At 51.0% G+C, this 23,401-nt stretch overlaps 2 protein-coding genes across 2 annotated transcripts in view; one reads left to right on the top strand and one right to left on the bottom strand.

Annotated features, from left to right (window-relative positions):
- The window catches only part of LOC142295879 (lactoylglutathione lyase-like), a 67,554-nt gene extending 46,473 nt beyond the window's left edge, over positions 1-21,081 (bottom strand). The window contains exon 1 of the mRNA XM_075338985.1: positions 20,945-21,081. The gene's annotated coding sequence lies outside the window, so the exon portion shown is untranslated. The remainder of the gene's footprint in view (positions 1-20,944) is intronic.
- DNAH8 (dynein axonemal heavy chain 8) overlaps positions 1,312-23,401 on the top strand; it is a 593,387-nt gene continuing 571,297 nt past the window's right edge. The window contains exons 1-2 of the mRNA XM_075338922.1: positions 1,312-1,528; positions 21,961-22,285. Of these exons, the coding sequence (XP_075195037.1) occupies positions 21,962-22,285 (324 nt within the window). The 5' untranslated portion in view covers positions 1,312-1,528; position 21,961. The remainder of the gene's footprint in view (positions 1,529-21,960; positions 22,286-23,401) is intronic.

The raw sequence follows: 23,401 nt of genomic DNA on the forward strand, positions 1-23,401 counted from the left end.
TACCTCAGACTCCGCCCTGCTCTTAGTTACCTCAGACTCCGCCCTGCTCTTACAGTTACCTCAGACTCCGCTCCGCTCTTACAGTTACCTCAGACTCCGCCCTGCTCTTAGTTACCTCAGACTCCACCCCGCTCTTAGTTACCTCAGACTCCGCCCTGCTCTTAGTTACCTCAGACTCCGCCCTGCTCTTACAGTTACCTCAGACTCCGCCCCGCTCTTAGTTACCTCAGACTCCACCCCGCTCTTAGTTACCTCAGACTCCGCCCCGCTCTTAGTTACCTCAGACTCCGCTCCGCTCTTAGTTACCTCAGACTCCACCCCGCTCTTAGTTACCTCAGACTCCGCCCCGCTCTTAGTTACCTCAGACTCCGCCCTGCTCTTAGTTACCTCAGACTCCGCCCTGCTCTTACAGTTACCTCAGACTCCGCTCCGCTCTTACAGTTACCTCAGACTCCGCCCTGCTCTTAGTTACCTCAGACTCCACCCCGCTCTTAGTTACCTCAGACTCCGCCCTGCTCTTAGTTACCTCAGACTCCACCCCGCTCTTAGTTACCTCAGACTCCGCCCCGCTCTTAGTTACCTCAGACTCCGCCCTGCTCTTAGTTACCTCAGACTCCGCCCTGCTCTTACAGTTACCTCAGACTCCGCTCCGCTCTTACAGTTACCTCAGACTCCGCCCTGCTCTTAGTTACCTCAGACTCCACCCCGCTCTTAGTTACCTCAGACTCCGCCCTGCTCTTAGTTACCTCAGACTCCACCCCGCTCTTAGTTACCTCAGACTCCGCCCTGCTCTTACAGTTACCTCAGACTTCGCCCCACGCTCTGACCGTTACCTCAGACTCCACCCCACGCTCTGACTGTTACCTCAGACTCCGCCCTGTTCTTACAGTTACCTCAGACTCCGCCCCACGCTCTGAATGTTACCTCAGACTCCGCCCTGCGCTCTGACTGTTACCTCAGACTCCGCCCCACGCTCTGACCGTTACCTCAGACTCCGCCCCGCTCTGACAGTTACCTCAGACTCCGCCCCACGCTCTGACTGTTACCTCAGACTCCGCCCCGTTCTTACAGTTACCTCAGACTCCGCCCCGCTCTGACAGTTACCTCAGACTCCGCCCCACGCTCTGACTGTTACCTCAGACTCCGCCCCGTTCTTACAGTTACCTCAGACTCCGCCTCACGCTCTGACTGTTACCTCAGACTCCGCCCCGCTCTGACAGTTACCTCAGACTCCGCCCCACGCTCTGACTGTTACCTCAGACTCCGCCCCGTTCTTACAGTTACCTCAGACTCCGCCTCACGCTCTGACTGTTACCTCAGACTCCGCCCCGCTCTGACAGTTACCTCCTCAGCCTCCGCGCGCTTCCCGCCGTTTTTTTTCAAGTTCCTCGAGGGCATAATTCGGTCTGCCTCCGCATAATATAGTGCATCAGAGTAAACAAAACCTGCGGTCTCTGGATTCAGTAACGTGCGTAATAGCCGGGGATGGAAGACTGCGAGTAGTAATAGAGAGGAGAGTGGTTATAAGGTAATATTCCTGTCACATTACTCCGAAACAAATCCCTCCGCCAGTGATAAGGCCCCTACCTCAGTGCGCGGAGGCTGCCGTGTGAGGTGAGTGTCCGGTATATTATTACCGGTGTCTTGTGCTCGGTGTATTATCATTACTGGTGACCTGTGCCCGGTGTATTATCATTACTGGTGACCTGTGCCCGGTGTATTATCATTACTGGTGACCTGTGTCCGGTGTATTATCATTACCGGTGTCCTGTGCCCGGTGTATTATCATTACCGGTGTCCTGTGCCCGGTGTATTATTATTACCGGTGTCCTGTGCCCGGTGTATTATCATTACTGGTGACCTGTGCCCGGTGTATTATCATTACTGGTGTCCTGTGCCCGGTGTATTATCATTACCGGTGTCCTGTGCCCGGTGTATTATTATTACCGGTGACCTGTGCCCGGTGTATTATCATTACTGATGTCCTGTGCCCGGTGTATTATTATTACCGGTGTCCTGTGCCCGGTGTATTATCATTACCGGTGTCCTGTGCCCGGTGTATTATTATTACCGGTGTCCTGTGCCCGGTGTATTATCATTACTGATGTCCTGTGCCCGGTGTATTATCATTACTGATGTCCTGTGCCCGGTGTATTATTATTACCGGTGTCCTGTGCCCGGTGTATTATCATTACCGGTGTCCTGTGCCCGGTGTATTATTATTACCGGTGTCCTGTGCCCGGTGTATTATCATTACTGATGTCCTGTGTCCGGTGTATTATCATTACCGGTGTCCTGTGCCCGGTGTATTATCATTACCGGTGTCCTGTGCCCGGTGTATTATCATTACTGATGTCCTGTGCCCGGTGTATTATTATTACCGGTGTCCTGTGCCCGGTGTATTATCATTACTGGTGTCCTGTGCCCGGTGTATTATCATTACCGGTGTCCTGTGCCCGGTGTATTATCATTACTGGTGTCCTGTGCCCGGTGTATTATCATTACTGGTGTCCTGTGCCCGGTGTATTATTATTACCGGTGTCCTGTGCCCGGTGTATTATCATTACTGGTGTCCTGTGCCCGGTGTATTATCATTACTGGTGTCCTGTGCCCGGTGTATTATCATTACTGGTGTCCTGTGCCCGGTGTATTATTATTACCGGTGTCCTGTGCCTGGTGTATTATCATTACCGGTGTCCTGTGCCCGGTGTATTATTATTACCGGTGTCCTGTGCCTGGTGTATTATCATTACCGGTGTCCTGTGCCCGGTGTATTATTATTACCGGTGTCCTGTGCCTGGTGTATTATTATTACCGGTGTCCTGTGCCTGGTGTATTATCATTACTGGTGTCCTGTGCCCGGTGTATTATTATTACCGGTGTCCTGTGCCTGGTGTATTATTATTACCGGTGTCCTGTGCCTGGTGTATTATCATTACTGGTGTCCTGTGCCCGGTGTATTATTATTACCGGTGTCCTGTGCCCGGTGTATTATTATTACCGGTGTCCTGTGCCTGGTGTATTATCATTACTGGTGTCCTGTGCCCGGTGTATTATTATTACCGGTGTCCTGTGCCTGGTGTATTATTATTACCGGTGTCCTGTGCCCGGTGTATTATCATTACTGGTGTCCTGTGCCCGGTGTATTATCATTACTGGTGTCCTGTGCCCGGTGTATTATTATTACCGGTGTCCTGTGCCTGGTGTATTATTATTACCGGTGTCCTGTGCCTGGTGTATTATCATTACTGGTGTCCTGTGCCCGGTGTATTATCATTACTGGTGTCCTGTGTCCGGTGTATTATCATTACTGGTGTCCTGTGCCCGGTGTATTATCATTACCGGTGTCCTGTGCCCGGTGTATTATCATTACCGGTGTCCTGTGTCCGGTGTATTATCATTCCCGGTGTCCTGTGTCCGGTGTATTATCATTACTGGTGACCTGTGCCTGGTGTATTATCATTACCGGTGTCCTGTGCCCGGTGTATTATCATTACCGGTGTCCTGTGCCTGGTGTATTATCATTACCGGTGTCCTGTGCCCGGTGTATTATCATTACCGGTGTCCTGTGCCCGGTGTATTATCATTACCGGTGTCCTGTGCCTGGTGTATTATCATTACTGATGTCCTGTGCCCGGTGTATTATCATTACCGGTGTCCTGTGCCCGGTGTATTATCATTACCGGTGTCCTGTGCCCGGTGTATTATCATTACTGGTGTCCTGTGCCCGGTGTATTATCATTACCGGTGACCTGTGCCCGGTGTATTATCATTACCGGTGTCCTGTGCCCGGTGTATTATCATTACTGGTGTCCTGTGCCCGGTGTATTATCATTACTGGTGTCCTGTGCCCGGTGTATTATCATTCCCGGTGTCCTGTGCCCGGTGTATTATCATTCCCGGTGTCCTGTGCCCGGTGTATTATCATTACTGGTGTCCTGTGCCCGGTGTATTATCATTACTGGTGTCCTGTGCCCGGTGTATTATCATTCCCGGTGTCCTGTGCCCGGTGTATTATCATTACTGGTGTCCTGTGCCCGGTGTATTATCATTACTGGTGTCCTGTGCCTGGTGTATTATCATTCCCGGTGTCCTGTGCCCGGTGTATTATCATTCCCGGTGTCCTGTGCCCGGTGTATTATCATTACTGGTGTCCTGTGCCTGGTGTATTATCATTACCGGTGTCCTGTGCCCGGTGTATTATCATTACTGGTGTCCTGTGCCCGGTGTATTATCATTACTGGTGACCTGTGTCCGGTGTATTATCATTACCGATGTCCTGTGCCCGGTGTATTATCATTACCGGTGTCCTGTGCCCGGTGTATTATCATTACCGATGTCCTGTGCCCGGTGTATTATCATTACCGGTGTCCTGTGCCCGGTGTATTATCATTCCTGGTGTCCTGTGCCCGGTGTATTATCATTACTGGTGACCTGTGCCCGGTGTATTATCATTACCGGTGTCCTGTGCCCGGTGTATTATCATTACTGGTGACCTGTGCCCGGTGTATTATCATTACTGGTGTCCTGTGCCCGGTGTATTATGATTACCGGTGTCCTGTGCCCGGTGTATTATCATTACTGGTGACCTGTGCCCGGTGTATTATCATTACTGGTGACCTGTGCCCGGTGTATTATCATTACTGGTGTCCTGTGCCTGGTGTATTATCATTACTGGTGTCCTGTGTCCGGTGTATTATCATTACTGGTGTCCTGTGTCCGGTGTATTATCATTACTGGTGTCCTGTGTCCGGTGTATTATCATTCCCGGTGTCCTGTGCCCGGTGTATTATCATTACCGATGTCCTGTGCCCGGTGTATTATCATTACCGATGTCCTGTGCCCGGTGTATTATCATTCCCGGTGTCCTGTGCCCGGTGTATTATCATTACCGATGTCCTGTGCCCGGTGTATTATCATTACCGATGTCCTGTGCCAAGTGTATTATCATTACCGATGTCCTGTGCCCAGTGTATTATCATTCCCGGTGTCCTGTGCCCGGTGTATTATCATTACCGGTGTCCTGTGCCTGGTGTATTATCATTACCGGTGTCCTGTGCCCGGTGTATTATCATTACCGGTGTCCTGTGCCTGGTGTATTATCATTACCGGTGACCTGTGCCCGGTGTATTATCATTACCGATGTCCTGTGCCCAGTGTATTATCATTACCGGTGTCCTGTGCCCGGTGTATTATTACCGGTGTCCTGTGCCCGGTGTATTATCATTACCGATGTCCTGTGCCCGGTGTATTATTACCGGTGTCCTGTGCCCGGTGTATTATCATTACCGATGTCCTGTGCCCGGTGTATTATCATTACCGGTGACTTGTGCCTGGTGTATTATCATTACCGATGTCCTGTGCCCGGTGTATTATCATTCCCGATGTCCTGTGCCCGGTGTATTATTACCGATGTCCTGTGCCCGGTGTATTATTACCGGTGACCTGTGCCCGGTGTATTATCATTCCTGGTGTCCTGTGCCCGGTGTATTATCATTGCTTATGACATATGTCCAATGTATTATCATTACTTGTGTATATGTTCTGGTGACCTGTGCCCGGTGGATCACTACTGTTGAGCCTGTGGGTTCAACATGATTTTACTGATTTCCCACTGCTCCACTGCACTGCTGTTCATACCACTGTTGCTATCATGGAATAGTTCATTTTGTCTTTTTTTTTGATGAGGAGCGGAATATGACCAACAATTCAGTGACTGAAAGAAGATGCAATTATATTTTATTCTTTTTTTGTTTTCATTTTTGGACTACACTTGGCCTAGTTTCAAGTAAAAAAACTTGGAGAATTCTTTTAGTTTTGAGAAATTGTTGAGAAAATTAAGGTTTAAGCAAATTTGCTGTAATTATAATACTCCCAACTACCGTAATCATCTGGGTGACGTTGTCTCTTGGCATTGACCCACAGTCCAGGCTTCTGCCATTTTCTTCTGGGCATGTGTAGTTAACAGGGGGTGGGGGGTGTATCTATACATGTTCTGCGTGCCCCAAAACTGAACAACTGAGTGAATGCCATTGGCTCACGCCACATGATGCCTGTTAAGAAACTAGAGTTGAAAGCAGAAGTTTACATACACTATCTAAAAAGATAGATCTGCATGTTTTTCTCACCATCTGACATAAAATTAGAATAAGGCTATGTGCCCACGGTAGTATGTACCTGCGGATTTAGCCACAGGTACAGTCTCAGGGTTCCCACATCTGATCCCCGGAATCCGCAGCTATCCATAGCTGCGGGATTCCAGCGAAATAACTGCAGAAAACCTGCAGACATTCATGTGACTTACCTGCGGAAGTCCTAGCATCTATCTCCATAGTGGAGGGCCGGGATTTCCGCAGGAATAATTGACATGCAGTTATGTGCGGCTGCGGGACATCCACAGCATATTCCGCAGCCTCGTCGTTCCTGGGGTGTCACACATAGCGATGTGTGCTGCCTCAGGAACGACGAACAACCTGCATCCAGCGCCATCAACGATATTTGAGATTAGAAAGACATATCAACGAAAAGGTGAGTAATTTTGATCGTTAGCGGTCGTTCGTACGTGTCACACGCAACAACGTCGTTAAGGAGGACGGATGTGCGTCACGAATTCCGTGACCCCAATGACATCTCGTTAACGATGTCGTTGCGTGTAACGGCCTTAAGAGTACTGTGCTTTTAACCCCTTCAGCCCCAAGCCTATTTTGACCCTAAAGACCAGGCCATTTTTTGCAATTCTGACCAGTGTCACTTTATGAGGTTATAACTCTGGAACGCTTCAGCGGATCCCGGTGATTCTGAGATTGTTTTTTCGTGACATATTGGGCTTCATGTTAGTGGTAAATTTAGGCCGATATTTTTTGCATTTCTTTGTGAAAAAAACGGAAATTTCGCGAAAATTTTGAAAATTTTGTAATTTTCAAACTTTGAATTTTTATGCTCTAAAACCAACGAGACATATGACACAAAATAATTAATAAATAACATTTCCCACATGTCTACTTTACATCAGAACAATTTTGGGAAAAAAAAAATAAAATTTAAGGAAGTTATAGGGGTTCAAAGTTTATGAGCAATTTCTCATTTTTACAACAAAATTTACAAAGCCACTTTTTTTTTAGGGACCACATCACATTTGAAGCGATTTTGAAAGGTCTACATGACACAGAACACCCAAAAGTGACACCATTCCAAAAACGGCACCCCTCAGGCTACTCAAAACCACATTCAAGAAGGTTATTAACCCTTCAGGTGCTTCACAGTAACTAAAGCAATGTGGAAGGAAAAAATGAACATTTTACTTTTTGCAACAAAAATATTAATTTAGCCTCAAATATTGCATATTCACAAGGGTAGCAGGATTAAATGAACCCCCAAAATTTGTTGGGCAATTTCTACTGAACACGCAGATACCTCATATGTGGCGAAAAACCACTGTTTGGGCGCACGGCAGGACTCGGAAGGGAAGGAGCGCCATTTGACTTTTTTTAACAGAAAATTAGCTGGAATCGTTAGCCGCACCATGTTGCGTTTGGAGAGCCCCTGAGGTGCCGAAACAGTGGAGCTCCCCCACATGTGACCCCATTTTGGAAACTAGACCCCTCATGGAATTTATCTAGATGTTTATTGAGCACTTTGAGCCTCTGGGGGCTTCACAAAAGTTAATAGAGTTGAGCCGTGAAAATAAAAAAAAACTTTTTTACCACAAAATTGTTACTTCAACCAGGTAGCTTTTTTTTCACAAGGGTATCAGGAAAAATTGCACCATAAAATGTATTGTGCAATTTCTCCTGAGTACGCAGATACCTCATATGTGGTGGAACTCAAATGTTTGGGCGCACAGCAGGGCTCGGAAGGCAAGGAGCGTCATTTGACGTTTCAAACGCAAAATTGTCTGGGATAATTAGCGTATTCCATGCTGTTTGGAGACCCCCTGAGGTGCCGAAACAGTGGAGCTCCCCAACATGTGACCCCATTTTGGAAACTAGACCCCCATGGCATAGAAAAAAAAAACAGCGGCAGATGGGGGGGCAGCGGCATATAAAGGGAGCATCTGTGATTGTGAGACGGCGGCTGGGATAGGGTGGGGGCGGATGGGAGAGGGCGCAGTTGATGCAGGAGCGGCAGAGGATGGGGGGAGGGGTGTGTGGGGGGGATGGGTGGGATTAGGGGAGTGGGAGGTGAGATTGGGGATAGTTACCCTACAGGATGGATCTAGGCAGCTGGATCACAGGAGATGAAGGAGGCAGCAGATCGGGGAGGGTGAGAGGTGGGGGAGGGAGCGCAGCGCAGATCACGGAGGAGACAGGTGAGCAGAGCACAGATCACGGAGGAGACAGGTGAGCAGAGCACAGATCACGGGGGGTGAGAGGTGAGGGAGAGCGGACAGCAGATCACGGGGGTGACAGGTGAGGGAGCACAGATCACGGGGGTGACAGGTGAGGGAGCACAGATCACGGGGTGACAGGTGAGGGAGCACAGATCACGGGGGTGACAGGTGAGGGAGCACAGATCACAGGGGTGACAGGTGAGGGAGCACAGATCACGGGGTGACAGGTGAGGGAGCACAGATCACGGGGGTGAGAGGTGAGGGAGCACAGATCACGGGGGTGAGAGGTGAGGGAGCACAGATCACGGGGGTGAGAGGTGAGAGAGCGCAGATCACGGGGGAGACAGGTGAGCAGAGCGCAGATCACGGGGGTGAGAGGTGGAGGGAGAGCGGACAGCAGATCACGGGGGTGACAGGTGAGGGAGCACAGATCACGGGGGTGACAGGTGAGGGAGCACAGATCACGGGGGTGACAGGCGAGGGAGCACAGATCACGGGGGTGAGAGGTGAGGGAGCACAGATCACGGGGGTGAGAGGTGAGGGAGCACAGATCACGGGGGTGAGAGGTGAGAGAGCGCAGATCACGGGGGAGACAGGTGAGCAGAGCGCAGATCACGGGGGTGAGAGGTGGAGGGAGAGCGGACAGCAGATCACGGGGGTGACAGGTGAGGGAGCACAGATCACGGGGGTGACAGGTGAGGGAGCACAGATCACGGGGGTGACAGGTGAGGGAGCACAGATCACGGGGGTGACAGGTGAGGGAGCACAGATCACGGGGGTGACAGGTGAGGGAGCACAGATCACGGGGGTGACAGGGGAGGGAGCACACATCACGGCGGTGACAGGGGAGGGAGCACACATCACGGCGGTGACAGGGGAGGGAGGACACATCACGGGGGCGACGGGAGGGAGGACACATCACGGCGGTGACAGGGGAGGGAGCACACATCACGGCGGTGACAGGGGAGGGAGCACACATCACGGGGGTGACAGGGGAGGGAGGACACATCACGGCGGTGACAGGGGAGGGAGCACACATCACGGCGGTGACAGGGGAGGTAGCACAGATCACAGGGGTGACAGGGGAGGGAGGACACATCATGGTGGTGACAGGGGAGGGAGCACACATCACGGCGGTGACAGGGGAGGGAGCACACATCACGGCGGTGACAGGGGAGGGAGCACACATCACGGGGGTGACAGGGGAGGGAGGACACATCACGGCGGTGACAGGGGAGGGAGCACACATCACGGCGGTGACAGGGGAGGGAGCACAGATCACGGGGGTGACAGGGGAGGGAGGACACATCACGGCGGTGACAGGGGAGGGAGCACACATCACGGCGGTGACAGGGGAGGGAGCACACATCACGGGGGTGACAGGGGAGGGAGGACACATCATGGCGGTGACAGGTGTGGGAGCACACATCACGGCGGTGACAGGGGAGGGGGCGGGTAGCTGACCACGGGGGTGAGAGGTGGGGGGAGCGTGCAGCACATCACGGAGGGGAGGGGGCGAGCAGCACATCACGGAGGGGAGGGGGCGAGCAGCACATCACGGAGGGGAGGGGGCGAGCAGCACATCACGGAGGGGGAGGGGCCGGGCAGCAGATCGGAGGGAGCGGTGGCACTATGACAGATGGAGGAGGACAGGGATCGTGCAGTACATCACGGAGGTGAGGGGCCGGGCAACGATCACGAGGGGTGAGGGGCCGGGCAGCAGATTGGGGGAGCGGTGGCACTGTGGCAGATGGAGGGCGGCGGCAGCGGATCGGGAGGTGTGGGGGTGAGGGTGCGGGCAGGAGATCGGGGAGACAGGTGGCAGATCGCGGAGGGCAGTGGCGGCGGCGGATCGGGACGCTTTTCGCCGGTTTCATACAGTGCAATGGCAGCGCGGCAACTTCCGGGTCCCATGCTCCGGTCTCATAACAGCATGGGACCGGAGCTTGTCGCCCTGCCATTGCACTGTGTACACTCACTGTGCTCAGTGTTCTGGCGTGCTGCAGGGACGACAAGTGAAGCTGATGGGGGCGGTCACCGGCAACAGGTCCACTGTGATTGGAGAAATCGGTCACAAGGCCGATCTCTCCAATCAGAGCTACTGGAGCTGGGGGAGGGTGATCCAGTGAGGTCACCCAGCTCCAGCCAATGGCCAGTGCTACAGCTGCACTGGCCAGGGCTGGATTTCAATGTTTCAGTCATTTTAAATGGCTGGAACATTACAGTGGCTGTGATTGGTTGAGCGGCGTTCGTCAGCCAATCACAGCCTCCGTTGGTCCGGGGAGGAGGCACCACCCCTCCTAAGGTCAGGAACAGGTCCCCTCCTCCCCGAATCTGCGGTTTATGTTAACATATTGCAGTCACCGGAGGCTCCGGTGCCGCGATTCCGCCATGACGGAAAGATCCGTCCTTGGTCGTTAAGGCCCAGGGAGCAAGGACGGATCTTTCCGTCCATGGTCGTGAAGGGGTTAAACAATATCATACAGCCCATTTGATGATGTCATGTCTTTGGAAGCTTCTGATAGGTTTATTGGCAACATCAACCCAAGAACAATAGCAAAAGACCTTGTGAAGATGCAGGTGGAACCTGGTAAGATTGTGTCTTTATCCACAGTGAAACGAGTACAGTATCAACATAAGCTGAAACGCCACTCTGCCAGGAAGAAGCCATTACCCCAAGAGAAACATTAAAAAAAGCCGGATTAATGTTTGCAAATGCACGCAGGAACAAAGACCTTAAGTTTTGGAGACCTGTCCTATGGTCTGACGAAACTAAAATTGAATTGTTAGACGTGCTTTACACACTACGACATCGCAGGTACGATGTCGGTGGGGTCAAATCGAAAGTGACGCACATCTGGCGTCGCAGTCGATATCGTAGTGTGCAAATCCTTTTTGATACGATTAACGAGCGCAAAAGCGTCGTTATATCATCGGAGTAGGGTCCCATAATGCCGGTGCAGTGACAGGTACGATGTTGTTCCTCGTTCCTGCAGCAGTACACATCGCTGTGTATGAAGTCGCAGGAGCGAGGAACATCTCCTGCCTGCGTCCCGGCTGCAATGCGGAAGGACGGAGGTGGGCGGGATGTTTACGTCCTGCACATCTCTGCCCCTCCGCTGCTATTGGTCGCCTGCCGTGTGACGCCGCACGACCTGCCCCCTTAGGAAGGAGGCAGTTCGCTGGCCAGAGCGACGTCGCAGGGCAGGTGAGTGCATGTGAAGCTGGCGTAGTGATAATGTTCGCTACGGCAGCTATCACAAGATATCGATGCTGCGACGGGGGCGGGGACTATCGCGCTCGACATCACAGCATCGGCTTGCGATGTCGCAGCGTGCAAAAGTACCCCTTAGGCCATAATGACCATCGATACGTTTGGAGGAAAAAGGGAGAAGCTTTGAAGCCTAAGAACACCATCCCAACTGTGAAACATGGGGGCGGCATCATGTTGTGGGGTTGTTTTGATGCACGAGGGACTGGTGACTTCAGAAAATAGATGGCATCATGAGGAAAGAAGATTATGTAGTAACACTGAAGTCTCAAGACATCAGCCAGGAACTTACAGCTTGGGCAGAAATGGGTCTTCCAAATGGACAATGACCCGAAGCTACTGCCAAACTGGTTACAAAGTGGCTTAGGCTAGTTTCACACTTGCGTTGGACGGGATCCGTAGCATTGCGTTGTGTGACGCATGCAACGGATGCGTTGCATATAGTGGCACAACGGATGCTGCGGATCGTACAAAATAACGCAATCCGTTATGTTTTTTTTCCTTGACTTTACACATCTGGGCATGCGCAGGTGTGTAAAGACGGATGCGTTAACGGAATCCGTCAAATGACGCATTCTAACGGAATCCGCCACCATAGGCGTCCATTATAAAAACAACGGACGCCTAACAGATTCCTGCAGGTTGCGTTTTTTGACACTCCGCCAAGCGCAGAAAAACGCTACATGCAGCGTTCCATCCGCCCGACGCAGCGTCAAAATAACGACGCTGCGTCGTCCAGCGGATGCAACGCAGACACTTGCGTTACAGTGCGTCGTCCTTACAACTCTGGAGAATAGCGCAGTCCGTTACATAGTGACGGAATGCGCTGAACGCAAGTGTGAAACTAGCCTTAAGGAGAACAAAGTCAATGTTTTGGAGCGGCCCTGATCTCAGCATCTGATCCTCTTATCATCTGAGCAAGGCGACCTCTAAACATGGCTCAGCTCCACCAGTTCTGTCAGGAGGAATCTGTCCAAATTCCACCAACTATTGTGAGAAACTGTGGAAGAAGATCCAAAACGTTTCCCTCAAGTCACACAGTGTAAGGGCAATGGCACCAAATACTAATGACATGGAGGGAACTGCACTGTGCAGAAAGGAAGAAGAATGCCTTAAAACGTTCTTTCTCTCTCTTTCTCTCTCTCGTTCTCTCTTTCTCTTTTTTTCTCTTTCTTATTGTCTTTCTCTTTCTCTCTCCTTCTCTTTCATTATTCTGGCATTTGGCAAAGAGAAATAATTTTGGTTCCTAATTGACCAAAAACGGGAAAAGTTTATTCTGTTTTAATTTCAGACAGTGAGAAAAATATACAGATGTGTTTTAGATACAGTCCCTGACAGAAGTTCTGTCGCTTATCCATGTTATGTAAATAAAAGCTTATAACCTGACTTTAAATTCATCCATTGGTTTCATAAATTACTCTTTTGAAAGCTGAAACCCTCCCAAATTTGGTTTAGGTTATGAAAATAAAGTTGCTGCAAAGCTGAAATATTGATCATTTCATGAACACAGAAAGGTCAGATTTTGGCAAGACAAACGTTTTGTCGCCTTGTCATATAATGCACCCAATCCTAATTTACATCCTCACCTGTGCTCACTAAATAATTGGTTAATTAGTGGGTGTGTATAAAAAAAACCCAGCACCCCAGACCTTCACTTGAACTGCATCTTGACCTCTGACAACATGCCAAAAATCCACCCTGCGACCAAAGCCTTGATTATCAAGAGGCTGAAGACCAGATCCACTGCAGAGGTGGCTGGCACCTTTAATGTGTCTCAGCGTCAAGTACAAGGAATTAAAAAAAGATTTGAAGAGACTGGAGATGTTTTTGAGAAGCCAGGGTCCGGCAGACCCCGCAAGACAACTGCTCAGGAGGAATGTTTGTTGGTTAGAAAATCCAAAGCCAGCCCCTCTTCCACTGCAGCAGAGCTCCAACAGGCCTGGTCACCTCAAGTCCCTGTGTCACCTAGAACAGTTTGTAGGATTCTGTCTCAAAATGGCTTCCATGGTCGAATTAGTGCCCAGACGCCAGCACTAAACAAAAGGCAATAAAAAAAACGTGTAGCATTTGCCAAGTCCCACAGCCTGCTAAACAGATGGACGCTGGAAAAGTCGCAGAAGGTGGATTTCTCTAGTCCCTTCCACGACAGCATAGGAGGTTGTCTCTCCACGCCCTAATTGGGACAGGAAGTTCAAGAGGTTTAAAAGGACCCTCCCACCTCCCATAGCCAGTGTCTTTCCTGTCCCCATGGGGCATGGAGAGGTTTTTATTTTCTCCTATGCTGTGGTGGCCGGCGAACTACAGTATAATATTTTTTTTTTTTTTTCTTCCCCTGTTACCTTAAGCCGGACAGCATCGGTCGGGCCTTCACCGCTCCTCCCTTGCTGTTCCCTCACGCTGTGGGGGACCGCTGCTCCAGCCTTCCGGAACCTCCTCTGGGGTGATGCAGGCTGTTGAGCTCCCCGGCCGGCGTCCTCCCTGAGCCGCCGGCCGCTTCCTGCATGCACGCTGCCGGAGCGATCCGGAAGTGCTCCCGGGGGCGGGACTTCCGGTCTTGCGAACTTCCGGTTGAGCGCTTCCGGTTTGCGGAGGCAGCGTGGAGGACACGCCGCCGCTGACACGGCCTGTCGGGGACCTGCTGCAGGAGGCGGGGAACATTACCAGTCGCTGGGGGGGGCAGGCCTTTCCACAGGAAGGCTGCCCGGAAGGCATCAGAACCACGGTAAGGTTTCTTCTGTGTGCACTGTCAGGTCTTCCTCTGCTTCTGCAGAGCCCAGCGTTTCCCCTGCTTCAGTAAGAGGCTGAGGGACGGTCCCTTATGCCTGGTATCAGGCTGACTTGGTGAGTGGTTTCCAGGAGGATGTGCCTGCTGGTATTTGTGTCAAGTCTGACAAGTGTGCAACGGAAACTTTGCCAGCAGTGTACGTCTGTCCCTTCCATGGGCTACTGGGAGTTGAATCTCAGTGGACACTCCTGGATATTGCTGTATCAGGATATGGGCTGGCTGCTTGGTCTGATGACGCCTCTCTGTTCCGTTGAGTGGAGAGGGCAGGCATCGTGTGTATAGACACCGTCCCTTGTGCCAAGCTACGGTCCATGTTGATACAGGAGCTTCAGGCCTCGCTGGCCTCCCTCCCTGCTGCTGACCCTTCTGCCACAAAACAGTTACCTCCAGTCGTCTGATCCTGAGGCTGATTCCGCCTCGGTGGGTCCCGATAAAGGTTTTCCTCCGGGAGGCCTGACCGGTCTTTTCTTTTTCCCTGAGATGATTGGGGGATCTTAATGGAGCAGTTGGGTGCACTATGGGGTTGGAGGATGAGTAGGTCCTCCCCTCCGTTCAGGGCGAAATATTCGCGGACCTGAAAACCACTGGGCATGCTACTGTCCTGGATCTTCTCTCTAGAATGGGATTTCCTTGAGGAGCTTTCTGGAGTGTCCTCGGACACAGTTTCCCCTGGAGAGTTCTGGGTTGCTTTGGGAGATTCCCATGCAGGTGGCCAAGGTCGCTCTACAAACAGCACTCCCCCTTGCGGACGATTACCAGCTTGGGAATCTGATCGTTAGGTCAGGAGTCTCAGGAAGAAGTCATAGGAGGCTTCGTCGTCTCCCATCGGGCCCATACTGCCTCCTCTTCGGTCCCCCTGTCCCTCCTTCGGAGGCTCGACCAGTGGAGGCTCATTTCCTGGGGTGCTCCTAGGGTTGAGTACTGGAATCCCTTCCCTTACTTAGGAAGGCAACTAGTTTGACAGGTACCTCTGTGTAGTCGGTCCGCCTGGCTGCCAGGACCTCAGTCTTGTCTAACTCGGACAGACGAGCTCTAGGCTAAGGCTTGGAGTAGGGACTCTACTTCCACACTGCGGATTGCTCCCGTCTGTTTAAGGGTTGGGCCTGCCCTGGATGATATTCTGGACAGGGCGACTGATCGTCAGGCCAACCGGATACACCCTCCAGGCAACGGTCATTTCGTCCCTCGATACCTCGGGCCTCCCAGCCCAAGGGGTGAGGTGAGTCTGACCGTGGGAACTACCCTTTGGGTGAGGGGAGTACTTTTCTCATCCCTTCCCATCCACAAAGTCCTCAGCATGACGAACAGTGTGTCGGCTCGGGTGGGGAGACGGGTCTCTGCCTTTCTTCCCGAGTGGCGGGCCTTCTCCGCCTGGCCAGGGGTCCTACAAGCTCTTCTCAGAGGGTCTATTGGTCTCTTCTCCCTTCTCTGGTGTGTCCCTACAACCTGATGGTTGGGGTTGCCTGGACCCGGTCACCCCTGGTTACACTGGCAGCCGATGCCAGCCAGAGGGGCTGGGGGGCTATGGTGGACGACTATCAGTTCAGGGGGGCTGGAGCCCTTAGGTCGGCACCCAGTCCTCCAACTACCGGGAACTCGGGGTGGTCGGAGAAGCCCTCCTCGCTGCCCAGGATCCCATCCGGGACACTCATGTCCAGGTCTACTGGGACAATGGCTCCTCAGTGGCACATCTCCGCCATCAGGGCAGTACTAGGTCGGCGCCCTGAAGTCTGTGTCCTCCCGGATCTTCCACTGGGCAGGGCAGTCCCTGCTGTCCCTTTCTGCAGTCCATCTACAAGGGTCCCTACACCTTCCAGCAGACTTCCTGAGTCGTCAGGATGTTCACCCAGAGGAGTGGAGTCTGGCCCAAGCGGTGTTCTGCTCTCTGGTGGCAAGGTGGGGTACTCCAGAGGTGGACCTCTTTGCTTCAGCAGGAACTCGCCAGGTCGCAACATTGTCTCCCTGAACCCTCGGGGCAACGCGTTGGGGGTGAACGCCTTCTGCCACGATTGGTCCTTTTTGCCTCGATACGCCTTCCCGCCTACTCCTCTTCTCGCACGAAGCCTGAGGACGATCAGGGACGACGGAGCCACGACCATCCTGGTCGCTCCTCTGTGGCCGCGACGGAGTTGGTACTGCCTGATCCTGACTCTCAGCCTCGACGGACCGGTCCTCCTGGGTTCAGACCCCAGTTTCCTGTCTCAGGATCCGATATTCCATCCGGTCCCCCAGGAGCTCCGGTTGGCTGCCTGGCTTCTGAGGCCCGAGCACTGAAGGCCCAAGGACTTTCTGACTAGGTCGTGGCTGCTCTACAAAAGGACCGTACACCAGTGGCTAGTAGTATTTCCCCTGAGGTCTGGATGAGATTTCCTCCTGGTGTGGTTCTCGGCCTCCTGACCCGCTCCGGCCTACCATTGCGCAGATTGTCGAGGTCATCCAGAGTGGATTGGACTTAGGCCTTCGGCCCAGCGCCCTGAGGGTGCAGATCTCGGCGCTTCGTACAGTCTTGTCCCGGCTCTGGCAGATCGTCGCTGGATCCACCGTTTCAGGGTGTCCGCTAGTAGGCTCTGTCCGCGGCGGAGGATCCTGACGCCTTGCTGAGATCTCAATGTGGTCCTTACCGGATTTTCTCGGTCACCCTTTGGGCCACTGTCCTCTTGTAACATTCGTTCTCTTTCTCACAAGACTGCCTTTCTTGTGGCTATTACGTCTTCTCGTAGAGTCGGGGAACTTCAGGCTTTGTCTATTCGGGAGCTTTCCGGACCGTCAGATGACAGCATTGTTTTCAGCTGGACCCTTCCTTCCTTCCCAAGGTGGTTTCGGCTTTTCACCGTTCTCCGTCCTTCATCCTGCCTTCCTTCTGTCAGAATCCTCCGGGTGAGGAAGGGTTTCATTCTTTGGTTGTTCGTCGGACAGTGTTGCACTACCTGGAGGTTACTGCTTCTTGGCGCCTTGATTATATCCTGTTCATCCAGCCCTTTGGCCGACATAAGGGCAGGAAGGTGGCTAAAAGTGCCGTCGCCAACTGGATTGTGCGGGCAATTTGAGACGCCTACCTCGCTCAGCATCTCTCTCCGCCTACCGGATTCACGGCGCACTCCACCGGGGCTACCTCTGTCTCCTGGGCTGCATGGGCAGGGGCTTCTCCTGAGCAGATCTGCAAGGCGGCTACGTGGTCTTCCCTCCATACTTTCATGAAGCATTATTGTCTGGATCCGGATTCCAGCAGGGATTGGCTTTTGGCAGGACAGTCCTGCAGGCTGTGGTCCCCCCCCTAGGTATCAATTCTTTGGTATTCCTCCTATGCTGTCGTGGAAGGGACTAGAGAAATAAGAATTATTCTTACCGTTAATTCGATTTCTAGGACCTTCCACGACAGCAGGTAATTCCCTCCCCTTTTATATTCATATATTCATGGATATGTTGTACTTCTCATTTGCTATGGGTTCTTTGTAAGACACTGGCTGTGGGAGGTGGGAGGGTCCTTTTAAACCTCTTGAACTTCCTGTCCCAATTAGGGCGTGGAGAGACAACCTCCTATGCTGTCGTGGAAGGTCCTAGAAATCGAATTAACGGTAAGAATAATTCTTATTTCTCTGATGAATCTTCAGTTGAATTACACCACAGCTGCCGCAAATACTGCAGGAGACCTATTGGAGCCCGTATGGATCCAAAAAACAGTTAAATTTGGTGGTGGAAAGATCATGGTCTGGGGTTACATTTAGTATGGGGGTGGGCAAAACATTTGCAAGGTGGAAGGCAATATCAATAGCCTAAAATATCAAAAATTATGAGCTACCTCTTAAATTCCCAATCATACAAGGGGGTCAAATTCTGCAGCAGGATGGTCTCCATCTCATACATCCATCTCTACAACAAAGTTCCTCCTGGCAAAGAAGATCAAGGTGCTCAAACACTGGCCAGCCCAGTCACCAGACATGAACATCATTGAGCATGTTTGGGGTAGGATGAAAGAGGAAGCTTGGAAGACAAAACCAAAGAATCTAGATGAACTCTGGGAGGCATGTAAGATGCATTCTCTGCTATTCCTGATGACTTCATCAATAAATTGTATGAACCATTGTTGAACCGCATGGATGCAGTCCTTCAAGCTTATGGAAGTCACACAAAATATTAAATATGGCTCTAATAGCACCACAACTTCATTCACCAATGTTATGCAACATATCTTTGTATTAGACCAGGGGTCTCAAACTCGGCTGGGTGTATAGGCCACACATAGAAAAAAAAAATTATTTGGGGGGCCGTATTCTTTGCAGGGCCAAGTGACATTTTAGTGATTCCATGTATTTTCTTCTAAACACCTTTTGGGTCACGTTTTGTGAACATTTTTTGCTTGTTTATTAAAACAAACCTGCACTTTTTTGTTATGTGTATATGTAAAAAAAGCATTTTTAATGGTAAAACCTTTTTTTTTATCTTTCTTGTGCCCAGTAGTAATGTACCCATCCTTGTGCCGAGTAGTAATCTACCCATCCTTGTGCCCAGTAGCATTGTGCCCATTCTTGTAGCATTGTGCCCAAGTAGTAATGTCTCCAGTCCTCATCCTAGTTCCCTGCTATGCCATTCTTGACATATACAGTAGCATTGTGCCCATCCCTGTAGCATTGTGCCCATCCCTGTAGCATTGTGCCCATCCTTGTAGCATTGTGCCCATCCTTGTAGCATTGTGCCCAAGTAGTAATGTCTCCAGTCCTCATCCTAGTTCCCTATTATGCCGTTCTTGACATACACAGGAAAAAAAAAAAGATTCTTCTCACCTTTCCTCCGTTCCCTATGTTTTCTCTTAACTGCTTGTTGTGGCCTGCAGACCTGTAGACCCCGTGACGATCGCATTACTATGCAGGGGGCCGGCGCCCGCAGGGTTTACTACAGTTGATTCATTTGCGCAGCAGCACGCACTTAGGAGCTCTCTGCACTCTACCAATCACAGGCAAGCAGGTGACTTCATACAGCGATGTTACCTGCTTGACATTGGTATAGTGCAGAGCAGTGGCGTAACTAGAGTTTGATGGGCCCTGGTGCAAAATTAGGACCGGGGTCCCCCCTCTGGGTACAGGATAATTACACTGACACTTGGCTCTTTCCCTCAGCACCCAGCTTTCCAATGCTGTGATATCCCTTTTTCCCTCAGTACCCAGCTTTCCATGTTCTGATATCCATCTTGTCGTCTGCACCCAGGTTTCCATTGCTCTGCTATACAACTTTCACTCAGCACCCAGCTTGCCCTTGATATCAGAGCATGGGAAAGCTGGGTGGTGAGGGAAAGATGTATAGCAAAACATGGGAAAGTTGAGTGCTAAGAGAAAGATGTATAGCAGAGCATGGGTGGGTGACCCAGCACTCAGCATCAGCTGGGCGCTGAGGACAAGATAGATATCAGAATATATGAAATCTGGGTTCTGAGGGATATCCGAGCATGGGAAAGCTGGGTGCTGAGGGAAAAATCTATAACAGAGCATAGGAAAGATGGGTGCTGAGGGAAAGAGCCTCTTTCCCTCAGCACCCAGCTTTCCAATCCTTTGCTTGTATCTTTGTCCCCATCCTGGTATATAGACCTATCCATCTTTTTTTTTTTTCTTCTGTACATTATATTGTGCTATAAATAACAGATTTATTCATGTTGCATCTAAAACTGGTAGTTGTTTTTTTAGTGGTACACGAGTTTTGGTATTTTTAAAAGGGTTTTTTGGCCCTTTTAGTATTAATTCTGCTTTTTTAGTATCTGAATTTTAAAAATGGCACACATGTACACATTCACACAAATGCAGCCATAAACACTAGATTTCTCTTTATATACTGTATATGTTAGCATTTTGTACACACTGTATATACAAAGAAATAAAGCTGGATATCTGACAGCAAACCATGAAGATGAGGAGACCCAGCCACTATCACAGGACAGCGGTGAGGTATATCATCAGTTACAGGACAGTGAGGGAGGGGGCAGGACAGTGCAGCTGTGGGAGAGGGCAGGAGAGTGCAGCTGTGAGAGGCAAATAGGAGGATAGAAGAGGGTAGTGGTGGAGGGGGCAGGAGAGTATAGCTGTGAAGGAGGGAGGCAGGAGAGTGCAGCTGTGGGGGAAGGGGGCAGGAGTGTGCAGCTGTGGGGGAGGGGGCAGGAGAGTGCAGCTGTAGGGGAGGGGGAGGAGAGTGCAGCTGTGGGGGATGGGGCAGGAGAGTGTAGCTGTGTCGGAGGGGGCAGGAGAGTGCAGCTGTAGGGGAAGGGGAGGAGATTTCAGCTGTGGGGGAGGGGAAAGGAGATTGCAGCTGTGGGGGAGGGGGCAGGAGAGTGCAGCTGTAGGGGAGGGGGAGGAGAGTGCAGCTGTGGGGGATGGGGCAGGAGAGTGCAGCTGTGGGGGATGGGGCAGGAGAGTGCAGCTGTGGGGGATGGGACAGGAGAGTGCAGCTGTGGGGGAGGGGGAGGAGAGTGTAGCTGTGGGGGAGGGGGCAGAAGAGTGCAGCTCTGAGAGGCAAATAGGAGGATAGAAGAAGACAGTGGGGCTAGAGTCATCATTCAGGGAGCTCTAGTACTCACTTCAGGTCGCATTGTGTTCCACTGGAGCCTCCTGCTACTGCCGACTACAGAGCAATGGCGGTGCAGGAGAGAGGGATACAAACTCCTCAGAATTGTCTCATATTTCTGCAGCACTCCCAGTCCCAGCACAGGCCTGAGACTTCACAGCAGCTCCGTGCCAGTGGGCGGGGCTTATCCCCGATAGGCGGGGCTTACTCCTGTGAGGCTCCGGAGCAGTGAGTGTAGGTAGGGGATGGCTGTGCTCAGCATTTCTCCCCACTTCTGATGGATGGAACATGCAGCATATGTGCTGTATGCTGGAGGAGAGATTGTCAGGGGGCCAGTGGGGAATCCATCGCTCAGCAGATGCTCAAAGCCAGTGGCTGGGTGATCACTGTGCCCATAATCCCGCCCACCTCTCAGCACCGGTTTCAGTGGAAAGAGGTGGGCGAGATCATGGGCATGGAGAGCAGGCAATATGCAATTGGTTAAGTAGCCGGGACATGTGTGAGCTTCAGAGCTGCACGTGCTGTGCCACAAATGGATTAACTGTAGTAAAGCTCCGCTGACGCCAGCCCCCTGCATAGTAATGCGATCGTCACGGGGTCTGCGGGCACGCGGGCTGCAACAAGCAGCCTCAGGGGCCGCGGGCCACGTGTTTGAGACCTCTGTATTAGAAGTGAATTATTTGTTTGAATTTCACATTACTTTCTGTGGGCAACAAAACTTTTGTCTTGCCAAAATCTGACCTTTCTGTGTTCGTTAAATGATCAATATTTCAGCTTTGCAGCAACTTTATTTTCATAACCTAAACCAAATTTGGGAGGGTCTCAGCTTTCAAAAGAGTAATTTATAAAACCAATGGATGAATTTTAAAGTCAGGTTATACGCTTTTAATTACATAACATGGATAAGCGACAGAACTTCTATCAGGGACTGTAGTAGATGGAAACTTCCGGTTTCATCTGTAGATGCCACGCCATGTTCTATTTTAATTAATTACTTGTTTGCATTTCACTTTTTTTTTTCTTTTTAAGGATGGAGCAGCCAACTAATCCAGAGGTCCTTAAAGAACCAGGAAAGGACACAGAACACGTGGCTGATGTTACTGTTCCTGCTCAACAGCCTGCTCCCTTACTACCATCACAAAGAGGGTCTCGGAAGATTAGGAAAAGGGCATCTGAAAGAATTGCTGAACTCTCCAGAACTACCAGGACAGATGGGAGAGGAAAGCGCACGTCAGTGTGCAGCAGTATCAGCATCACTTCTCTTACAAGCGCCCATTTTGAACTGGATCCTGTCAAGCATCGACGCAGCATAAGCCATGTGCAGAGGCTGCAGGAGTCCTTAAGACAAAAGCTGGTATGCTGATATACTCATCAAACCATCACGTATAATGACTGTTAGGCCACATGCACACAGGGCTTAGCTAGTTATTATTATTTTATTATTATTATTTATTATTATAGCGCCATCAATTCCATGTTAGGATGTGATGTAGTTAAGAAAAGCAAAAAAAAAATAAAATAAATCACTTAGATGTGTTTTCATATTTTTTTCCCTAAAACATGGCTGTTTTTTTTTTTTCTAAAATATTTCCACCAGGTTTCTCCTGATGGTCAGCTTTGAAATGATTGAAGCAAAGCTACAAAAACCACACAATCTGTATAGTGGTGTGATGCGTTTTAACATCATTACTTTTTTTTTTTTATTCCTGCTGAAAAAAAGCTGCATTTAGCACCAGCAAAAGTTACTAGATTTCAGAAATCTCTTGAACAATTGTTTTTTTTTCTTTATCAACTGTGAAAACTGCAGCGTTTTTTAAATCTGCAGCATGTCAATTATTTCAGCATTTTTGTAGCACTTTTTTGCAGCATTTGTTTTGGAATTTTCTAATTGCTGCAAAAAAGTGCTACAAAAATGCTGAAAAAAAACCTAGCAGAATAAGGGTACTTTCACACTTGCGTTGTTTTCCTTCCGTTACAATCCGCCCTTTTGGAAAACAGGAGAATCCGTTAACGGATTCCGCTGTTTCCCATAAACTTGTATGGTTGACGGATTGTGCCAAAAGGACCTGCGTTGCTTCCTCTGGGCGACGCTCCGTTGCTTCCGCCCAGCAGGAGGAACGCAGCATGTAACGTTGTTTTGAGCAGCGGAATCCTCAGGATTTCACTGCGCATGCTCCTTCTTTTTTTTTTATAAATCACAAACTTTATTTTGTCTCGCGGTGGCCGAACGTTCAGCTGAGCGCCCGCCCGCCCGCCGGCATGTGAGAGCGCTCAGCTGAGTGCCCGCCCGCCGGCATGCCCGGCTGCCGGTAAGTGACAGCGCTCAGCTGAGCGACCGGCCGCCAGCATGCCCGGCCGCCGGCAAGTGAGAGCGCTCAGCTGAGTGCCCGCCCGCCGGCATGCCCGGCTGCCGGCAAGTGACAGCGCTCAGCTGAGCGACCGGCCGCCGGCATGCCCGGCCGCCGGCAAG

The sequence above is a fragment of the Anomaloglossus baeobatrachus genome, chromosome 3 (genome assembly GCF_048569485.1).
Source record: "Anomaloglossus baeobatrachus isolate aAnoBae1 chromosome 3, aAnoBae1.hap1, whole genome shotgun sequence".
NCBI lineage: Eukaryota > Metazoa > Chordata > Amphibia > Anura > Aromobatidae > Anomaloglossus > Anomaloglossus baeobatrachus.